The sequence below is a fragment of the Cyberlindnera jadinii genome (assembly GCF_001661405.1).
Source record: "Cyberlindnera jadinii NRRL Y-1542 unplaced genomic scaffold CYBJAscaffold_2, whole genome shotgun sequence".
Lineage (NCBI taxonomy): Eukaryota > Fungi > Ascomycota > Saccharomycetes > Phaffomycetales > Wickerhamomycetaceae > Williopsis > Williopsis jadinii.
In genome coordinates this window covers 435,843-455,459 of record NW_017963653.1, presented here as the reverse complement: position 1 = coordinate 455,459, position 19,617 = coordinate 435,843, and the positions used below count along the sequence as shown (strand labels likewise).

The 19,617-nt window shown below is 44.2% G+C and overlaps 11 protein-coding genes across 11 annotated transcripts; 6 read left to right on the top strand and 5 right to left on the bottom strand.

The window, feature by feature from the left end:
* Positions 1-197: 197 nt before the first annotated feature.
* NTO1 (Nto1p) lies at positions 198-2,505 on the top strand. The gene has a single exon (XM_020213133.1). The coding sequence runs from the start codon at positions 238-240 to the stop codon at positions 2,323-2,325; it is 2,088 nt and encodes a 695-aa protein (XP_020072344.1). The 5' UTR covers positions 198-237; the 3' UTR covers positions 2,326-2,505.
* A 1-nt stretch (position 2,506) lies between these two features.
* On the top strand, positions 2,507-3,778 carry FYV10 (glucose-induced degradation complex subunit FYV10; the record flags this gene model as incomplete). Its single annotated transcript, XM_020212489.1, has 1 exon — positions 2,507-3,778. One exon carries the CDS (start codon positions 2,507-2,509, stop codon positions 3,776-3,778), a length of 1,272 nt encoding a protein of 423 aa, XP_020072343.1.
* A 24-nt stretch (positions 3,779-3,802) lies between these two features.
* BMT5 (25S rRNA (uracil2634-N3)-methyltransferase) lies at positions 3,803-4,946 on the bottom strand (the record flags this gene model as incomplete). Its single annotated transcript, XM_020217470.1, has 2 exons — positions 3,989-4,946; positions 3,803-3,944 (listed from the first exon to the last, which is right to left on the bottom strand). The coding sequence occupies exons 1-2, from the start codon at positions 4,768-4,770 to the stop codon at positions 3,803-3,805; spliced, it is 924 nt and encodes a 307-aa protein (XP_020072342.1). The 5' UTR covers positions 4,771-4,946.
* A 261-nt stretch (positions 4,947-5,207) lies between these two features.
* Positions 5,208-6,476, top strand: LYS12 (homoisocitrate dehydrogenase; the record flags this gene model as incomplete). Its single annotated transcript, XM_020213132.1, has 2 exons — positions 5,208-5,277; positions 5,359-6,476. The coding sequence occupies 2 exons, from the start codon at positions 5,208-5,210 to the stop codon at positions 6,411-6,413; spliced, it is 1,125 nt and encodes a 374-aa protein (XP_020072341.1). The 3' UTR covers positions 6,414-6,476.
* On the bottom strand, positions 6,447-7,956 carry RCM1 (rRNA (cytosine-C5-)-methyltransferase RCM1). The gene has a single exon (XM_020214338.1). It carries the CDS (start codon positions 7,924-7,926, stop codon positions 6,493-6,495), a length of 1,434 nt encoding a protein of 477 aa, XP_020072340.1. The 5' UTR covers positions 7,927-7,956; the 3' UTR covers positions 6,447-6,492.
* Positions 7,957-8,146: 190 nt separating this feature from the next.
* On the top strand, positions 8,147-10,675 carry HDA1 (histone deacetylase HDA1). Its single transcript, XM_020214337.1, has one exon. It carries the CDS (start codon positions 8,366-8,368, stop codon positions 10,580-10,582), a length of 2,217 nt encoding a protein of 738 aa, XP_020072339.1. The 5' UTR covers positions 8,147-8,365; the 3' UTR covers positions 10,583-10,675.
* A 1,493-nt stretch (positions 10,676-12,168) lies between these two features.
* CYBJADRAFT_123780 (Ark/Prk/Nak family serine/threonine-protein kinase) lies at positions 12,169-13,137 on the bottom strand (the record flags this gene model as incomplete). The annotated part of the gene is made up of 1 exon (XM_020212498.1): positions 12,169-13,137. A coding segment is annotated over one exon (969 nt), but the record flags the coding sequence as incomplete, so codon positions are not given.
* Positions 13,138-13,894: 757 nt separating this feature from the next.
* On the bottom strand, positions 13,895-14,854 carry CYBJADRAFT_117563 (uncharacterized protein; the record flags this gene model as incomplete). Its single annotated transcript, XM_020212231.1, has 1 exon — positions 13,895-14,854. A coding segment is annotated over one exon (960 nt), but the record flags the coding sequence as incomplete, so codon positions are not given.
* A 2,026-nt stretch (positions 14,855-16,880) lies between these two features.
* Positions 16,881-17,420, top strand: CYBJADRAFT_166050 (uncharacterized protein). Its single transcript, XM_020214336.1, has one exon. It carries the CDS (start codon positions 16,895-16,897, stop codon positions 17,360-17,362), a length of 468 nt encoding a protein of 155 aa, XP_020072336.1. The 5' UTR covers positions 16,881-16,894; the 3' UTR covers positions 17,363-17,420.
* Positions 17,421-17,779: 359 nt separating this feature from the next.
* On the top strand, positions 17,780-19,073 carry IDH1 (isocitrate dehydrogenase (NAD(+)) IDH1). Its single transcript, XM_020214335.1, has one exon. It carries the CDS (start codon positions 17,942-17,944, stop codon positions 19,028-19,030), a length of 1,089 nt encoding a protein of 362 aa, XP_020072335.1. The 5' UTR covers positions 17,780-17,941; the 3' UTR covers positions 19,031-19,073.
* Positions 19,074-19,299: 226 nt separating this feature from the next.
* CYBJADRAFT_171224 (uncharacterized protein) lies at positions 19,300-19,602 on the bottom strand (the record flags this gene model as incomplete). Its single annotated transcript, XM_020216198.1, has 1 exon — positions 19,300-19,602. A coding segment is annotated over one exon (303 nt), but the record flags the coding sequence as incomplete, so codon positions are not given.
* Positions 19,603-19,617: the final 15 nt, after the last annotated feature.

Here is a 19,617-nt window from a genome sequence, read left to right as displayed (position 1 = left end):
AGCACTACAAAACTCCCTGAATCCTGGATGCTTTTCAGCACTGTCACTGTTAATACCCAGAACGTTGTTGAGGTGATGGGAGCGCCGAGGTTATGAGCGCGCGCTCGGCAGAGGGAAACCGAAACCCGCGCGACAGACGAAATTTCTCACAGTTTACAGAGAGCAGTACAAAACTTGTAAACAAGCCATTTGAAGCCATCGAACTGTTGGCATTGAGCGCCTCCGTAGACGATAGAAATGCACTACGATCCTTTCAAACCTCGAGAAGAGCATCACTACAAGGATTACTATCCTAACTTGGACGAAGAGTCGTTGTTGTATGTGAGTGTTAAGACAGATCAGTCGAGCAGTGCTAGCGACAGTGGAAGTGGTAGTGGTAGTAATAGCAGCCGCCGGTCGAGCAGAATACACCATCTCAACAAGCCAGTGTTCAACAAGATACCGAAGGAGGTGCTTCCAAGGGACAACAGCAAGATTCCAAGGTCGATTGCACGGCTTGGTTATAAGGTGAGCTCGCTGTCTCAAGTCTCAAGCACGTACATTCGGGAGAACGACCAGTTTGTTGAGAGGGAGCAGAACAACCAGTTCTTTCTGGACATTTCGAAGAACCAGTTGAACTTCAAGTCTTCGTACGACATGGACGAACAGGATAACTACTATCTGGCCTATCTGAACAGTACATCTGAAGACCAAAAAACGGTCATTTCAAGAGAGCTGTTTGAGTGCGCTATGACTTTGCTGGAGAATGAATGGTACCATCTCGAGCGGAAGATACCCCCAAAGTTACGACATTCTTATAAAGAATCTGATGAGCTGAGTGCAAAGGACACTGCAGCACGAGCCTTCACAGATCTATACGGATCTGATGATGGCATTGGTATGCACGTGATGGAGGAACAGCACTGTGCCGTCTGTGATGGCACTGATTGTGATAACTCGAACGCAATCATATTCTGCGATGGATGTGATATTGCAGTGCATCAGGACTGTTATGGTGTGGTGTTTATCCCTGAGGGTCAATGGCTCTGTAGAAGGTGTATGGTTTCGAAAAAGCGTAAGATCAAGTGCCAGTTCTGCCCCTCAACAACGGGTGCATTTAAGCAGACAGAAAATGGACTATGGTCCCATGTTCTTTGTGGGCTGTGGATTCCAGAGTTATACTTTGCAAGTGCTGGTCATATGGAACCAATTGAAGGAATTGAAGCGATTCCAAAGGGCAGATGGAAACTACAATGCTATCTATGTAAGCAGAAGGTTGGCGCACCTATTCAATGTGCCAATAAGAGTTGCTTTGCAGCGTTCCATCCAACCTGTGCAAGACGTGCAGGGCTATTGATGACCATGGATAAAGGTATTCAAGGTGCAGTTCTGGATAAGACCTCGATGGCTGCATGGTGTCATAAACATTCATCTGCAGAGTATAACAAAGAACATAAGGTACTTGAGGGTATTGAAAAGACCAGGTTGTATTTCAGCACAATTGAATCGTTAAACCATCAACATAACAAGAACTCGTTCCGTGTGGATAAGAAAAATGCAATACAGAAGAAGAAGAAATGGAAAACATCAAAGGGTACACCGATACCACCAAACTATTTCGCAGAGATACTCACCAGATTCTTGACAAAACTAAAGATAAATGGTGATAATGAGACGCTATCTCAGAAACTTACAAAGTACTGGTGCATGAAACGTGAGATGAAGAGAGGTGCACCGTTGATACGAAGAACCGACGGTGCAACTGCTTATAATGGTGGTAATCCAGAGGATATCACTGAGAAGCTCACATTTGCAGAGACTCTGCTCCAGGACATTGTAAAGCTGGAGGACATAAGCAGCTCAATCACAAAGAAGGCCCAGTTGCAATTGGAGTCTCAAAGGGAAGAGACCAATATCGTTAATCTCACCTATTTCCCCTATAACTCTGCAATTGAAACAATTATGAAGAAGATCCTCAACATAGACTCCTCAAGGTTTCTCTTGGATGTTGATGTAACAAGTGTTGACGCTAAGTGCACTACACTGTCTCAAATGAAGCTGAAAGTCGATAAAAAGGCCTACCATTCAATCGATGAATTCATCGCAGACATTGAAGGGTTCTTCGCAGTCGTTGATCAGATGGATAAACCTGTTCTATCAAAGGCGATCCGCAGGATTGCCAGAGAGGTTCTCAATGATCTACAAACCATCCAGCAGTCTGGGGACTGGAATGCTTTAAGGAAGGACTTTGTCGATGCTGATGGGCTGAACATCGTGATTGCGCAGAACTACTGTGGGCTGCGAGCCATGGGAGATGTCAATCTTAGTGATATTGAAAGTAGTTGATGCTGTACGTACCATCGATATATGAGCTATGATCATGAGATATCGCGTAGATAACGTCCTCAGGCCTGCTGTGTGTGGTGTTTACCAGTTGATATTTATATTGCGGAGGCCATCCCCGTTTCTACAACGATGAGCCTACATCTTCTTGCCTCAAGATAAGAGCAATCAACCAATTACCAGCATGAGTGACAAGCCATGTGAGCCTTCTGTTGACTTCCATGTCAGACTACAGGAATCGTCCTTAAAGATCCCAGTGGAGTCGATGAAACGTAACATTAAGGGGCTACAGAAGATTGATGAGAAGGTCTTCAAGAAGACGGATGATCTCGTGAAGGAGATGGCAAAGTGCAAGACCAAAGAGGCACAGCGTCAGAAGCTAAAGCAGATCGTGGCGTCTCTAAAGACACACGAGAAGAAGGTCAAGTCCAAGATCGAAGTAGAGAAGAATCTGCAGACGAGAATACGGAAGAGGCTGGACAAACTGGAGGAGCTGAAGAGGTTGAAAGACTCTGGAGCGGCCATCCACGACCTCAACGACACTAGATTGTTGAAATGGTACCGTGATCAAACGAATCTGCTTGTTGCTGACTATCTGCTGAAGAATGATCACAATGTTGATTCAAACTCTGGTTTACTACTGTTGAAGAGCTTCCATTTTGAAGATATGATCGACTCCGACATCATCCTTCTGTCCAATAAGATATCCTCTCACATCCTGAACAAGGACTTGGGCGTGCTTATCCAGTGGATTAACGACAACAAGTCTTATTTGAAGAAGATCAAGTCACGGCTTGAGTTTGAAACTAGATTCCAGGAGTACGTTGAGCTGGTCAAATCCTCCGACTTTTCTGGTGCTATCAGACTGTTCAACGATTATCTGATTCAATTCACAAGAACCTACTTCCGTGATATCCAGCTTGCAACTGGCTTGCTGATCTTCGCCAAGAAGGCACAGTGTAATGTGGGCAATGTGAACTTTCAAAGATACAACGCACTGTTATCGGCAGATAGATACACTTACCTGTCAGATTTATTCCTGAGCATCTACTACAAAATGCACGGCATTCCAGAGGAGGACCCGTTGTTGGTGTATCTCAGTGTCGGTGTGTCTTCTTTGAAGACAAGATCATGCCTAACCAGTCATGAGACAGATGTGATGTCGTTTGACCACATACTAGCTGAAAAGCTATCCACTGATGATCATTTCGAACAAAGCTCGTGTCCTATATGTTCTTTAGAATTCCGTCAACTCAACTCTTTGTTGCCTTATTCGCATGTTGTTCAATCACATTTGTTCGAGACTCCAGTGATGTTACCTAATGGGAATATCTATGACAAGGCCAAACTACTGGCATTTAGCAAAGGATCAAACCCTCAAGGGGATGAAATTGTTGATCCAATTAAGCTAGAAAGCTTCACTACAGCTGATATGATTACAATGTTCCCGACTTGATATTGTGTATTGAGCCATTCGTTCTCAATCACTATCAGGTTCGGACTCGTCGTGACGTCTTTTCTTCTTTGCAGAGTCTACACCTTTGACGAACTTCTCAAAGATGTATATACGTGCTTTCCTCTCATGTGCTTTCTTTGTAGTGTCTTGTTCAGAGTTTGTTCTTCTATGGTGATATTCTGGGATTTTTTTTCTGGGAAGTCTTCCCACTGGAATTCACCAGATCTTGCCACTTTCAAGCCCAAGGTCTTTGATAATGATTTGATATTCCAGGAATCGTATGGCTCACCTTCAAATACAGTTAAAACTATACGCACTTGTGACTCAGTGGATGATGAAACAACGTTGAGCCCCGTGGTGTTCAGCGTTGGTGAGACACGGTTGAACAGATCAAACAATTCAGTGGAGGATTTCATATACCCCAACACCAGCATCTGGTGATCTCTTATATTTCTATCCTGGTCTTTAATGCCACGGCCAGTATGAGGGAAGTTGAACATTATAGCATCTAATTTTGGGATGCCAAAGACCTTGAACAGGGTCTTCGGGGTCAATTTCAACGAGGATAACAGCTTGGTAGCATCTACCTTGAAGAAAACCTTTGCCTTGTGCACCTGAGTGAGCTGTTCATAGTTTTGTTCAAATGTGTGTGGATACTTCAATTTCAACTCGCTCGGAGAGTTATCATAACTGGTAACGATCAACCTCGTTGGCTTCACATAGCCTTGGTTCAAGATGCTTAAGGCAAACGACATATCGCCTTCACCAACCAGCAGCACGTAGTCGTCTTTCTCAAAGGGAACAAACGACTTCTGCTGACTCTTCTGGATCTCTCTATTCTTGCGAATCTGTTTGCTCTCTCTCTTCTGTTCCATCTGATGGCCATTATGGGTCGGCTTGCTCTTCTTCACTTTCTTCTCCATCTCTTGATGTCTCAGAAGAGCATTGGCCAGTTTCCCACCACCAGTTCTCGCTTTCAGCCTCTTAGCCATCTTCCATACGCTGGTAACGAAGATCCAAACGGTGGCAATGTATACGCATTTGTAGGTTGTAGTGAAGTTTTTGCGCTATGCGATGAGCTTCACACGGAGGAAGAAAACTCCCGTAAATTGGAATATTCCAAAACTGTGTATAATTTGTTCAAAGCCCAATTGACAAAAAACAATGGCACCATTAAGCAATCAACTGTCCTCTAGCACACACTTCTGTTCTGTTAACAGGCATCCGACACATGATGGCCGCCTCTAGCATCACAGTTGTGTCAAATGCTCACTCAGCTTCACAATGTGCACCGATACCGCTCTAAATGCCGACTCCGGAACGCGTACATCATCACCAAACCCACAGATTCTGAACAAAATCTGGATTCCTTCACTTTCCCTTCTTTCCTATTACACTCTCAATTGGAAACAAGCAACTATACATAACAATGCTCAGCGCCAGAAACACAATCAGAAGTGCACGTCTGTACTCCACAGCCTCCAAGACCCTTAGAATTGGTATGTGCTGTTCAATTGAAGCCAGCAGCCTGGTGGACCCCCCTCTCCGGACTACGAAGTACTAACGTTGGGGTAAAATAGGGTTGATTCCAGGTGACGGTATCGGAAGGGAAGTGATCCCGACTGGTCGCCAAATCCTTGAGGCTGTCTCTTCCAAGCACGGCCTCAAGTTTGAGTTTGTTGAGCTTCAAGCCGGTTTCGAACACTTCAAGAAGACTGGTACTGCGCTACCAGATGAGACCGTTGAGATCTTGAAGAAGGAAACCGACGGTGCGCTGTTTGGTGCTGTTTCTTCTCCAACCACCAAGGTTGCTGGTTACTCTTCACCAATCGTTGCTCTTCGTAAGAAGCTCGGCCTTTACGCCAACGTTCGTCCTGTCAAGTCCGTTGAAGGAGTTGGACGTCCAGTTGATATGGTGATTGTTCGTGAGAACACTGAGGACTTGTACGTCAAGGAGGAGAAATTGATTGAGAACCCAGACGGTACCAAGACTGCTGAGGCCATCAAGAGAATCTCAGAGTACGCATCCAAGAGAATTGGTAAGATTGCCCTTGATATTGCTCTCCAGCGTCAAGCCCAAAGAGACCTTGGTGCTGCCTCTCTTCACAAGTCTCCAATTGTCACCATTACTCACAAGTCAAACGTCTTGAGTGTGTCTGATGGCTTGTTCCGTGAGACCATCAGAAACTTCTACAACGCTAACCAAGATAAGTACTCCTCAATCAGTTTGCAGGAACAGATTGTTGATTCAATGGTTTACAGAATGTTCCGTGAGCCAGAGATCTTTGACGTTGTCGTTGCACCAAACTTGTACGGTGATATCCTTTCAGATGGTGCTGCTGCTCTCGTGGGCTCCCTTGGTGTTGTTCCATCTGCCAACGTTGGTGATGACTACGTCATTGGTGAGCCATGTCACGGTTCTGCTCCAGATATTGAAGGTAAGGGTATTGCCAACCCAATTGCCACCATTAGATCCACTGCATTGATGTTGGAGTTCATGGGCCATGCGGAGCCTGCTGCTGACATCTACACCGCTGTTGATGCTAACTTGAAGGAGGATGCCATCAAGACCCCAGATCTTGGTGGTAAATCTTCTACCCAGGAGGTTGTTGCTGACATCATCAGACGTCTCTAGATTATGGTATACGGATGAATACATACGTGTAAATAACTTCGAATGATCAATTTATATGAGCTTATGTATTTTGTAGAAATTAGTCAAAGCCATTCCATTCTTCGTAGTCTGATTCCGGTTCTGATTCTGAGTCAGGCTGTCCCTGTGACTTCACTTGTTCCTGTGATGGTTGAACAGCTTGTTTCCCAGCTGAGTGGTCAACCGATCCCTCTTCAGTAGTGGAATCTCTTTCGAAAAGCACTGCAAAGAACCCAATGCCTCCATCAACTTTGGGCAAAGCTCTGACACATCCTCCAGCCAATTGTTCAGGGTTTGGGAACCCTTCAAACTCTTCAACTAAACCTCTTCTATGCCACATAGGTATGATTCTGGATCTGTTGGCTACTCTCCAGCCTGCTCTCTTCACGTTTGAATCGTTTAAAAGATCTACAACAACACGCTCATTTTCCTGTGCATGGATGGAACACGTTGAATAGACAACTTTCTTCGCAGAGGGGAAGCTCAACGCATGCTTCACTATTGAGAACTGGAACGATGATAGCTTCTGCAATCTTTCTTCGCTGTAAGAGTCTTGAGGATTCTCCTCCTCGTATGCTCTTCCAAATGTACCACTTCCTGAACAAGAAGGGTCCACAACAAGACCTGTGACGTCTGTAAAATCATCAGGGTTTGAATGTGTAAAGTCACCGACATTGACAGTAACAATGGAGTCTGCTCCTGCTTTCTTAACCATCTGCTTTAGGATGTTTGAGCGTCTAATATCTCTCTCAAAGGCTGTGATGGCTCCCCTCGGACCAACATGTGCTGCTAGGTGAGTAGTTTTGTTACCAGGAGCAGCACAGGCATCAATGACAGAGTCGCCCTCTTGTGGGTTCAGAATGAAGGCAGGGAAGCACGACGCTCTATCTTGTATGATGATAGAGCCATTTTCGTAAAGAGCAGATTGTGTGACCCTCTCCTTCGGGCTAACTCCAAACAAATTGGGTATGTACTCATCCCTGTAGATACAGCCAGGCTGCAGTTTACCAACAGAGGCAACCTCTTTCAAGTCCAGCGATGACAGCACAGAATCGACATCCGCTAGCAAAGTGTTTACCCTAAACCATCTCACAGGGGTGTCGTCTTCATCTATCAGCTCATCTAAGGACTTGACCTTATGCTTCAGCTTTAGTTTTGTCAGCTCGGCATTGAGCCTGGTCTTGTGCCTCAGCACTGACTCCTTCAGAGGAGTCTTCCCCATCTGAATACGACCAGACTTGGTGAACAGCAGATCATGCACCAGCAGCAACGCCATGGGCTCCTTCAGCGCCTTCTCAAGCTCCAGCAGCTTAGCGCTCTTGATGATCTTCTTTATATAGGGCTTGTACTTCAACGTGGAAGACACAAGCGCATACAAGTGCTTCGGGTTGGTCTTCACCTTCTTCGCCTGTGACGCGTTGAAGATCCTTGTCTGCAAGGACCCTTCCTTCCCATTCGAAGAGAGAAACCATGACGCCTCCTTGTATAAGTTCATGCTGCTCCTTGTGCCTCAAATGGTCAGAACCAGCACAGCGCTCGAGGCCCTAAGCGTAGAAGCGATGAGCTTGGTGATCGAAACTTTTTTAGTGGTGTAGAGTTGTTTGGTACGCGCCACACGGCGGCTCTTTGTGGTCTTTGGGGTCTTTGTGGTTTTTCCTCTTTTTTCGTTGGTTTTCCTCCCGTTTGCTTTGTTTTTCTTTCACCTCACGAAGCAAAACAAAACAAAACAAAGCAAACGGGTCCTCACGGCGGCTTTCGTACGTTCTCGATTCCACTTAGACGAAGAAGACTTGCTTACTGTACGCTGTTGAACATTGTGCTGATCGTGTTGCTCGAGGAAGTGCTCAACTGCTGATAGCAACGACCACCGCGATACCTGGCGGACTACGAAAGAGAGCAGTTAGAGAGTCAAACGACGCCTAGATCTGAAGGCCATGGCGGAAGTAAAACGAGAGGAGTTGGAGCCTGTCCAAGAGGACGCTGAGATGGCTCACTCGGAAAGCACCCAGAGGGAAACAGATGGTTGTGGCTCACCACACGTTAAACCAGAAAAGAGAAAGATTGACAGCCTTGAGGATGGGGATGATTCAGGTTCGGCGGCTAATGCTGTGAAGGATGAAGTTGTAAATGGACATAACGGCACGCTGGCCAAGGATAAGGCCATTATCGTACCCGCTGTACCACCTGAGGTCCACTACATTCCACTGAAGACTGGGCTCTGCTACGACGTGCGTATGAGATACCACGCAAAGATATTCACGTCGTATTTTGAATACATAGATCCTCATCCAGAGGACCCCAGACGTATCTATCGTATCTATAAGATCTTGGCCGAGTCGGGCCTCATCACCGACCCAACACTCTCCGGTGTGGATTCCATTGGTGACTTGATGCTGAAGATACCCGTGAGAGAAGCCAAGGCTGAGGAGATTTTACAAGTGCACACTAGGGAACACTTGAATTTCATTGAAAGTACAACATCAATGACAAAGGAACAGCTTATGGAACTTACCGAGAAGGGAGACTCTGTGTACTTCAACCACGACTCCTACTTGGGCGCTAAGCTAAGTTGTGGTGGTGCCATTGAGGCTTGTAAAGCGGTTGTCGAAGGCAAAGTTAAAAACGCATTAGCTGTTGTACGTCCTCCAGGTCATCACGCTGAGCCAGATACTCCTGGTGGGTTCTGTCTATTCTCAAACGTTGCTGTTGCTGCAAAGAACATACTGAAGAACTACCCTGAATCAGTTAGAAAGATTGTCGTGCTAGATTGGGACGTCCATCACGGTAACGGTACTCAAAAGGCATTCTATGATGACCCAAGAGTCTTGTATATTTCCCTACACAGATATGAAGCTGGTAAGTACTATCCAGGTACCCTTGCAGGAGCTGCAGATCAAGTCGGAGAAGGGGCTGGTGTTGGAACAAACGTGAATATCCCTTGGCCGGTTGCCGGAATGGGTGATGCAGACTACATATATGCATTCAATCAAGTTGTCATGCCAATTTGTCACGAGTTTGACCCAGATCTTGTTATAATTTCATCAGGATTTGATGCTGCCGATGGTGACATGATTGGTCAGTGCCACGTCTCGCCAGGTGCGTACGGCCATATGACACATATGCTCAAGAGTCTAGCGAAGGGGAATCTAGTTGTTGTCCTTGAAGGTGGTTATAATCTCGACTCAATTGCTGTCTCTGCATTGGCAGTGGCAAAAGTGTTGGTTGGTGAGCCACCAGATAGTTTGAAGACTATAACACCAAAGATTGAGGCAGTGGAAACAATTGGTTCTGTTATTGAGATTCAATCCAAGTACTTCAAGATATTACGTCCAGGACATTCTGCAATTGACCACTCTGTACCAACTGGAGATGGAAATAAGAACTTTGATTTACAAGAAGCTATACGTTCACAACAGGCAACAGACCTATTCACCAAGTATAATTTCATTAACCTTCCTATCTTCAACGATAGACCAGCTTCTGAAACAGCCAACCAGATTCTGGCATCACCAGGGATTTATGATGCGGACACTATAATAATTGCAGTACACGATCCGGCTGAGGTATGGGCTAAAGTTGATCCTGTCAGTGGACTAATCAATCCATCTGGATCTATCATTATTGACTCCACATTGAAACTGATGGAATGGTCAAAGCAGGAGAACTTTGCATTTATTGACATAAACATCCCTGATCCGGGCTTGTCTGATGAAAGTTTCAGTTCATCACATGATGTCTTACTTTATCTTTGGGACAACTATATTCAATATTTCAAGGCAACAAAGATTGCCTTTGTTGGCCTTGGTGATTCATATGCTGGCATTGTTCATCTGTTGGGCCATAGAGAGGTACGTAAGATTGTAAAAGCTAGTATTGCTGTGGTTGACAGAAATGTACTGAGACCAATTGTCCCATTGGTTGATGAAGCAATGACTGATTGGTTCTTCAAGAACTCTTTGATATTCACCAGTGTCAATCACTCATGTTGGGGCCCTGATGGTACAGAAAGCAAAAAACCAAGAAAGAAATTCGGTAGAGTGTTAAAGAGTGATACTGACGGTGTTGATAATATCTTGGAGGAAAGATTCAGTGAGACTACTGACTTCATTCTAGACTCTTTTGAGGATTATGATAGCAGTTCAACTCATTAATTTGGAAGATTCCCACAAATTGTGTATTATTATTCTACATTGTATGAGAGATAAGATTCTCATATGCATAATGATCGGACTGTATATAACACAAACTTTTTTTTTGAATTGTAGTACTGCTTCATCTTCCATCTCCCCATCATTCCTCTTCATGGATGACTTGGGAATCTGTCATGGAAACTCTGTTCCAAATCGTCGATATCTGGAATACTCATGTCACTTACCCTACTGACATCACTCAATCTACTAATGCTTCTAGTGAGTGTATCATCAGGGTCCCAATTGTCAGCTTTTAATGTACTTGCATTGGCCTTTAAATGTGATGGTTTCTTGGGCTTTGGTGGTGCCTTTTTCAAGGTGGATGGTGAATCTGAAGACTTAGAATCAGAATCTTTTGAAGCTGGTGTTCTTGTGACAGTACTTGGTGTAGATTGTGCAGATAGTGGTGGAGTCTGGGGAACTGTCTTCCGTTTTGGAAGAGCGATTGGTTTTTTCAATATTGGTGGTTGTTTGAATCCCTCATTGTCAATCGAGGCTCTTGCTTTCGATGTGCCTGATTCATTTGTCGCATCATTACCATAACCCTTAGCTGTTCTAACAACCGGTGGATCACCTTGTCTATTCAACAACCCTTGGATTCTTCTCTGGATAGAGGATGATCCTGTCTTTATTTTAATCTGTTGTGGTTGAACGATTTCTTCCTCTATACTCTCAGAAGATGACTTGTATTTCAAGCTGTTTGAATTGCTGTGATATATTCCACTAGACTCATGAATTGATGAGGCTCTTGAGCTTGATCTGCTATGAGTGCGGCTTAGCATACCAGTGACTTGACCAATCAAACTTGATCTCTTCTTAGATCCAGTGCTGATATGGCGCAGAGATCTCAAACTACCACCTGTGGTCTGCTGCACCCACGACTTTCCGGAGTCTTGTTGTTGTAAACTTTTCAAAAAGTCAACACTGTTATCAATGTGGTTGTTCTCACCTGGAGACAACTCTACCGTATCTGCCGATGTAGTTGTCGATAAGCCAGTTATGATACGTTTGAGTTCATTTGTTTCATGACTTGAAGAGTGGTATGGGTCCAACGTCTGTCTATTCTCAAACGAAGGTGTTGATGCATACATACTCTTCGGACGTTGATGTGACACTCTGGCTTTTGTCTTTGGAGGAATAGTTTCGCCATCATCAGTCTGCACAACACTATCAACGTATTTTGGCTTTGCTGGGACCTGTGGTTTCGTGGTTTTTGATGAAATTGAAAGGTTTCCAATTGACTGCTCCAGTGGTGTAGCACTTGCAAATGTCTGTGGTCTTGGAGGTTTTGGCGGAGGTTTAGAGAAACTGTTTTTGTTAAGACCTATTTCCATTTGACTCTGTTTTGGTACGGCAAACCTTGGATCCTGAAGAGTACCAGTAGTGTAATCTCTTCTCAAATTTGGTGTTGATTTAGACAACGCAGCAGCATTATTCTGTACTCCTGTGGTGATTGGTGTGGGCTGCATAGATATAGATGGGATAGGGGATACAGAATTTGTGATTCTTTGTCCATTGAACTGTTTCTGTTGTTGTGGTGGTGGCGGCTGTAACAAATCAACACTTGAAGAAGGAGGTGACAGTGGAACGTTAGTAAAGTCGACGATTGGCGTCGGAACACCACGCATACGACAAACCTCTTCTAAAGTTTGGAAAGCATTTGGGCGTCGTCTTGGATCCTCCCTCAAAAGCACAGAGATCAAGTTCTTCAAACGATCTGAATAAACCGGTTTTTGAGGGAAGTCAAACTTTGCATGAAGCAATGCAAGTTCACCTTTTGACTCGAATGGAGTCGTGTAGTAACAAACCTTGTAGAGAAACACACCTAATGCCCATACATCAGATTTTTCATCTATTGGCAATCCGCGGTATAGATCAACCATCTCAGGTGATCTGTATTGTGGTGTTGTATTCTTCAATATGTCATTTTGCAGAATGCTGAACTCTTCGGAATTTCTTGGTGGGCGCAGTACCGGCGAAGCAGATCCAAAATCACAGAGCTTGTAATCACCATTGTCAGCAATGAGAACGTTTTCAATCTTGATATCCCTATGAAGCAAAGGTGGCTTCAAAGCGTGCATGTTTGCCACGCCTTCTGTAATCTCGCCCATAATTCTCAACACTTCCGGCTCTGTAAGGCGATTCTGAAGACGGGTGTTCATGAAATCGATCAACCCCTTTTTGGAGCACAATTCCATCAGGACAAACACCTCATAACCTTGGCCACCCTCCAGCCTGGCTGCGTGGGAGTCAATATACGACACAATGTGCCTGAACCCAGACACCCGCTTCATGGAATCCACTTCCGCCCTGAGGGTGTTGAGACTGTGCTTGTCCGGCACAACCACTCTTTTGAGACAGGCAATAGCAGTGCCATTCTCAGCGGGAGAGATCTTAACCTCATAAACATGCGCAAAACCACCTTCCGAGATGTACTTCACAACAACCGCCGTGTGTGATCCAACCGTCAACACCGTGCCTGGTGAGAACGCATTCGGTGGCGGAGGCCTCTGCATCGTCCTTCTGAATCACTTTGCTTTGTCCACTATATAACTGCTTGCGCTGCGAATACCGCTCGAATCTGCTCCTCGTCACGTGTTCCGCTGGTGCTGTCGACTGAATGGGAGCCAAATATCAGAGAATATGAACAATTCTTCCTTTTGCGCCGGAGATTCCTCTGAAGTAAGAAACCGTTTGTTTACTTTTTCAATGTGTTGATGTTTTCGTTGTTGGAAAATTGATCCCCTTTTTTGCTGTGGCCCGCTGTGCTTTTTGTGGAAAATGCGTTTTTTGTCTTTTTCCTCTTCCGCTATGGCATTTCGTGATTGTTTTTGTTTTTGTTTTGGGCTTTCGATGCTGACAATGTTTACAATGTTTACAATGCTTAACAATTTATTGGCCAGTGGAGGCGATTGCGTGGGCGTTGTGGTATTTCTGGATTAGTCTGTTTATTTATGTGGGCTAATACGGTTTGAACCTGTGTGTTTTGTCCTTCTTGTCCTTCTTGTCTTTCTTGTCTTTCTTCTCCTTCTTCTCCTTCTTGTCTTTCTTCTCCTCCTCCTTCTTCTTCTCCTTCTTCTCCTTCTTCTCCTTCTTGTCCTTCTTCTCTTTCTTCTCCTTCTTGTCCTTCTTCTCCTTCTTCTCCTTTTTAGAACTCTTCTCCTTCTCAGAGCTCTCCTCCTGGCCCTCCTCGTCAACATCAACGTCAACGTCCATGGCGTCTCCTTCGTAAACATTCTCTACGAAAGCCTCTGGTGCATTGAGGTGCACGTCCGATCTCCACACCTTGACACATCCATCCTCTCCACCGGTATAGATCAAATCACTGTTCGGTGGACAATAAACTGTTCTTACAACCTCCTCTCCATGTGCGCTGTTCAAATCAACCTTGTTGATCAGATCTATCTGTTCGTCCCTAAATGGACATAGCGAAGCAATGAATCGAGAATTAGAACCCTTGGCAATGAACCCAGGATACACATCAACCACATATTCACATTCCCACTTGTCTCTAACGTCGCCGAACTCTAACGGCTGAGGCTCAACATTCGAGTCGCTTCTGTCGTTCAACTCATGAATCGCAAAGGTTTCCATATGAGAAAGAGTGTAGATACGGTTGGCGCTTAACCATCCAGCAGAGTGGATAGATGCAAAATTGATCACCTGGTACAACGAATCATCCTCCTCAGGGATCGTCAAATCATAGATGTTAACATACCCGTCTGTTGAACCACTTAAGAGGAATGTATCGTCAGTTGGATGGAATCTCAGCTCTGTAATGTCATCATGATGCGAGTCGACAAATGACCGTACGACTCCTGTGGATCTGAGGTCCCAGATGTACAACTCTGAGTCCTGCTGCTTCAATTCCGTACCTCCAGCTAACAGATGCGCTTTAGCATCAAGAGATAGAAACGGTATATTTCTTTCGTTGTGGAATGACATCACAGCTTTGTCTCCCTGTTGTCTCAAGTCAAAAATCTTAATACCGTCTTCACCAGCAGTACCAACTAAATCGTTGCCATCAATTGATCTAGCACGTTTGATGGAACAATCATGGGCCTTGATCGTGCGGATCGAGGTGAATGACCTTCCTAGTGGACCTCCAACTGGGTACAGCTTCAGAGTCCCGTCACTGAACGAGGTCACAAGCCCATGGTTTTTCAAAGGCACGAAATCAAGTGCCCAATTATCTCCATTGTCATGAGATGCTAAGAGAGATGCAACTGTCATTGGAACCTTCTCACTGCTTGTCTCAGATAATGAATAAGTATCCTGGCGTGGGAAGAAGCTCATCGCTCGCGCAAGAATAAATTTTTGTTCACCTAAATGAGGCCAAATGAAAAAAACCCGGACATACCTGACATAGCCTCCTAGAAACGCTGTTTAGTTTGAGTTGTTTGAACAAAACTAAGTGTGTTTCCCTTCTCTTACAGCCAATTGCCTGTCATGAATAAGAGTGGTTGGGTAGTCTGAAGTGATATGAGATCTCAGCTCTTCGTTCACATTGTTATCGTTAAGAAGTAACTGTCTAAGGTAAGTTCGAAACAATAAGATAACCTTGAGAATTTTAGAGCGTAATTTTAGATTCTACTTGCTTCAAGTTTGTCAATATCTGTTCCTTGTTAGAATGGATACTTTCTTTCTTTTGTAGTACATAATCTGTAGGTACTCATAAACGAACGTGAATGCTCAGTTCACAAGGTTCTAAATAGAACTTTGCTGTCTACAATTGACGTGCAAGTTAAGTCCTGATGTATTACTCAATTGTGATCAACAAAGGACACGCAATACAAATGGCATCTTGGTTGATAATTTGAGTATGATCCTTTACACAGTTTATACAACATATTCAGATCTGTGTACTTCAGTTTCACATTCTCAGAGCCTGTAGAACTCGTGGAATTCAACAACACAGTAAGTTGGACTTGTAGGTTGAACTGTCGCACAGTTAAAGATACATGGAAGAACAACCACTTTGATATCAAGAACGACGATAACACCGGCACACGTGGTGAGCAAATATCAGAAGCAATTACAAGAACATAGGGGTCAAGGTGAAGAGCATGCCCATCTAGGCTTCAAATGTAGACTCCAAATGTCTTGATCTTGGGTGTTTTCCAAGACACCAATGACCGCTAGGCAGTACCATACAGCACAGTGAAAGGTTATTAGAAGCGGAGCATAAGTTATGCGGTGATAGTCACCATGATTTAAACACTTGTTTTATTCAAGTTCCTTAATGTGTTCCATATATGGCTGTTTAGCCATTGAGAATCTCAACAAACTTTCACACAAGGCTATAAATTTCATTGTAAAAGGTGTCAATTAGAATGATACTAATTAATTATATCGTATATTACCTACATTATACAAATTTTCTTAGCTTTACAGCAGCAAAGGTTGTTGATTTGGGGCTCCACTTTAACACCTGTTCCTTGTCGTTTGGTAGTGAGAGATGAAGCAAAAAGAAAGTAAATTAACTTCTATTCGAAAAGAAAACACATGTTGGTATACCATACGGTACACATGATCACCAACTAAGCCTACAGTGCAGCAGTTTTGCTCATTTTGAGACTATGCACCTTTTTTTAATATGGAATACTTCTGACGGATATTGAAAGAGTTTCTGTCGCAACGGTGGTCCAACTGACAGGTGTTTTCTGCCTTGTACAGCATATATCTAACTACGTAGGAATATTATACACCACTTTTACTTCGTAACTTTGGAATTCCTCATGAGCTCTTTGCACCTGTCAAGAAAAAAGAGTCCATCATGAACGGGTGTACATATTCAGACAGGTCTTGGACCCCTATTTATTGCCTTTGACATGTAAACTGGGGCACTATATGCGTGTTTTGTGGGAAAACACATCCAAGGTTTTCTAAAGAGAAGCCATTAATTCGGTGTAATTAGTTTATACTAAGCTGTACGTAATTGACGAGCCCCGTGTTGAGTAAAGGCACTTGCACGGAAGCGCATATGCACATCATCCAAAATGATGCAGAAAGGCCTTTTTCCAACAACTCACACCTCTAGCAGTACTATTCGCCTTTGCAGTTTGCAATACACCACGTTGTCATCCAAGACTAATCAAAATGTAACGCCCTTGTTCGTTTAGCACTTGGATACGAACAGAAGTCCACTACCTACGTGTCAGTGCTTGCAAACTTTTACTATAAAAGGACGACTGAATCCCTTTCAAAATCAACTAACCACTTGTAACAAGGAATATCAACAAGCTCAGTTCCAAATAAGCAATACTTTACGCAATGCAATTCTCTATTCAAACTATCGGTCTAACCATTCTTGCAACCATCTCTGTCCTTCCAGGCATGGCTAATGCTCAAGGTAGCAGTGGCCGTGAAGATCTCTGTGCTACTTATGAATGTCACGAGGTTTGTGGATTGATGATCATTGAAGGTCAAAAGTGTTCTGAGAATATGACCGACACATTTTCTGGTCCTTACACCCCTGGCTGTGTGTGCAATGAGGATGCTCCAACGCCTTTCCAAAAGCACTACAGTGAGTGTTTGGAATGTGGGTGGACACTGTGGAAGTATTACTCTCCTTATTTGTCAGAGGCACTTGTTCAATGTGCTAAAGATTTTCCTAAACTTGCAGCAACTGAACCAACTGGAACTCTTCGTTGTACCACCACCTTGAGTGAGACTTATACAAGAGACCCAGATATCAATTACTCAACCTTCTTGAGCTCCACCACTACTGACGCCATCTAATGGAAATCCAGAGTGCTTTCGAGAGATGATGCTCTCCAGTTGAATACTTCTTGACTCAACAATGTTATAACTGTGAAATTACTGTAGTTACCCCTGGGAACTGTTTCATCGCATCAAATCTCAGAGTAAACAAAGTTGAACTAAAATTATCCTCCACCTGCATCACTGACGCAGGGAACACGCACGTTTGGTTGTCAAATTTCAAATCAGCCGAACACCCAGACACCCCATTCCCACGATACATCCAGACACCTCGAACCCCACTATACACCCAAACACCACTAGCCCCAAAGCCCTCCTCGCACGGGCAAAACGTGTGCGCCGCTTTTCTCCCTTTTGGTGAGGAATTTTTCCTGAAAACCGAATTCGGAAAAACACCAACTTTCGGTTCCGATCTTTCTCGCTATGGCCCTCCCACTCTGTGCCCCCCTACGGCTTTGGACAGCTTTGTAGGGTAAAAAGGGATTTAATATACAAGTACAAATTCATAACTTTTTACCTTTAGTTTCATATCCCTTTCGTTTGGTTGTAAGCTCACACACAATCACACACCCAGCTCTCACATAGAGACATATCAGCATGCTCAGAACACAAGTTAAGTCCCAATCTAAGAGATCATTGGCCACAGTTTCCGAGGCCCTTTTGCCAAAGAAGTATGGCGGACGTTACACCGTTACTCTTTTGCCTGGTGATGGTATCGGTAAGGAGATCACTGATTCTGTTGTTGAGATCTTCAAAGCTGAGAGAATTCCAGTTGACTGGGAAACGGTCAACGTGACAAACTCTGAGAAGTCCAAGGAAGGTGTCAAGGAGGCTGTTGAGTCCCTCAAGAGAAACAAGGTTGGTTTGAAGGGTATCTGGAAGACCGATGTGTCTCAATCTGGTCACGGTTCCTTGAACGTTGCCTTCAGAAAGGAGTTGGACATCTACGCCTCCTTGACTTTGATCAAGAACATCCCAGGTGTGAAGACTAGAATGGATGGTATCGATCTCGTCCTCATCAGAGAGAACACTGAAGGTGAATATTCTGGTTTGGAGCACGAATCCGTCCCAGGTGTTGTTGAGTCATTGAAGATCATCACTCAAGTCAAGAGTGAGAGAATTGCCAAGTTTGCCTTTGATTTCGCTAAGAAGAACAACAGACAAACCGTTACCGCTGTTCACAAGGCAAACATTATGAAATTGGCCGATGGTCTCTTCAGAAAGACTGTCAAGGACGTCGGTGCAGAGCAATACCCAGGCATTGAAGTTAAAGACATTATTGTTGATAATGCCTCTATGCAAGCTGTGTCAAACCCACAACAATTTGATGTGCTTGTCACTCCAAACTTGTACGGTGCTATCCTGTCCAACATTGGTACTGCTCTTGTTGGTGGCCCAGGTCTTGTTCCAGGTGCTAACTACGGGCGTGAGTACGCCGTCTTTGAGCCAGGTTCAAGACACGTTGGTTTGGAGATCGCCGGTAAGGGCGTCGCTAACCCAACTGGTATGATCTTGTCATCTGTCTTGATGTTGAGACATTTGGGCTTGGACTCCTCCGCTGACAGAATTTCAAACGCCGTCTACAAGGTTATTGCCGACGGTAAGAAGACAACAAGAGACATTGGTGGTCCAGCATCTACCAAGGAGTTCACTCAAGCCGTCATCGATGAGTTGGCTTCTGCTTAAGATACTCTAACGTTTTCTCGACACAACCGGGCATGAGGTGTTTTCAATAGAATTTATATGTACTACGACTACTAAAATGATTACTTTTTTACATTCGATTTGACTGACTTGTAAAGCTTAGCTTGCCTACTTCAAATTAAGATACGGATTGCTACTTCTCCTTCAAGTGATCAACTGTAAATTACAAAACAAAAACAGCATCACAACAAAAAGATAACATTGGTATTTCAAGCCTCCACAAGCGCATGGATTAAAACCAGTACCATAGTTCAACAGAAGAGAATACCCGCGAGAATTGCTGCTAAAGCAGATCCTACCACCCTCATGGCACTACCGTCAAATGTAGAGATCACAGCCTGAGTAGATATGGCTTCACCTGTACCAACAGATGTCTCAACAGTGTAATGCTCATCAGTGTAACCAGTAACAACGTCACTTTTCTTGTCGACAGTATCTTTCTCGATATAGGTCTCATCAGAAGCCTCCGCCAAAGTGCTGGTCACAGTACGTGTGGTGACAATCGTTTGGCTACCTTCAACCTTCGTCTCAACAACCTTCGTCTCAACAACCTTGCTCTCAACAACCTT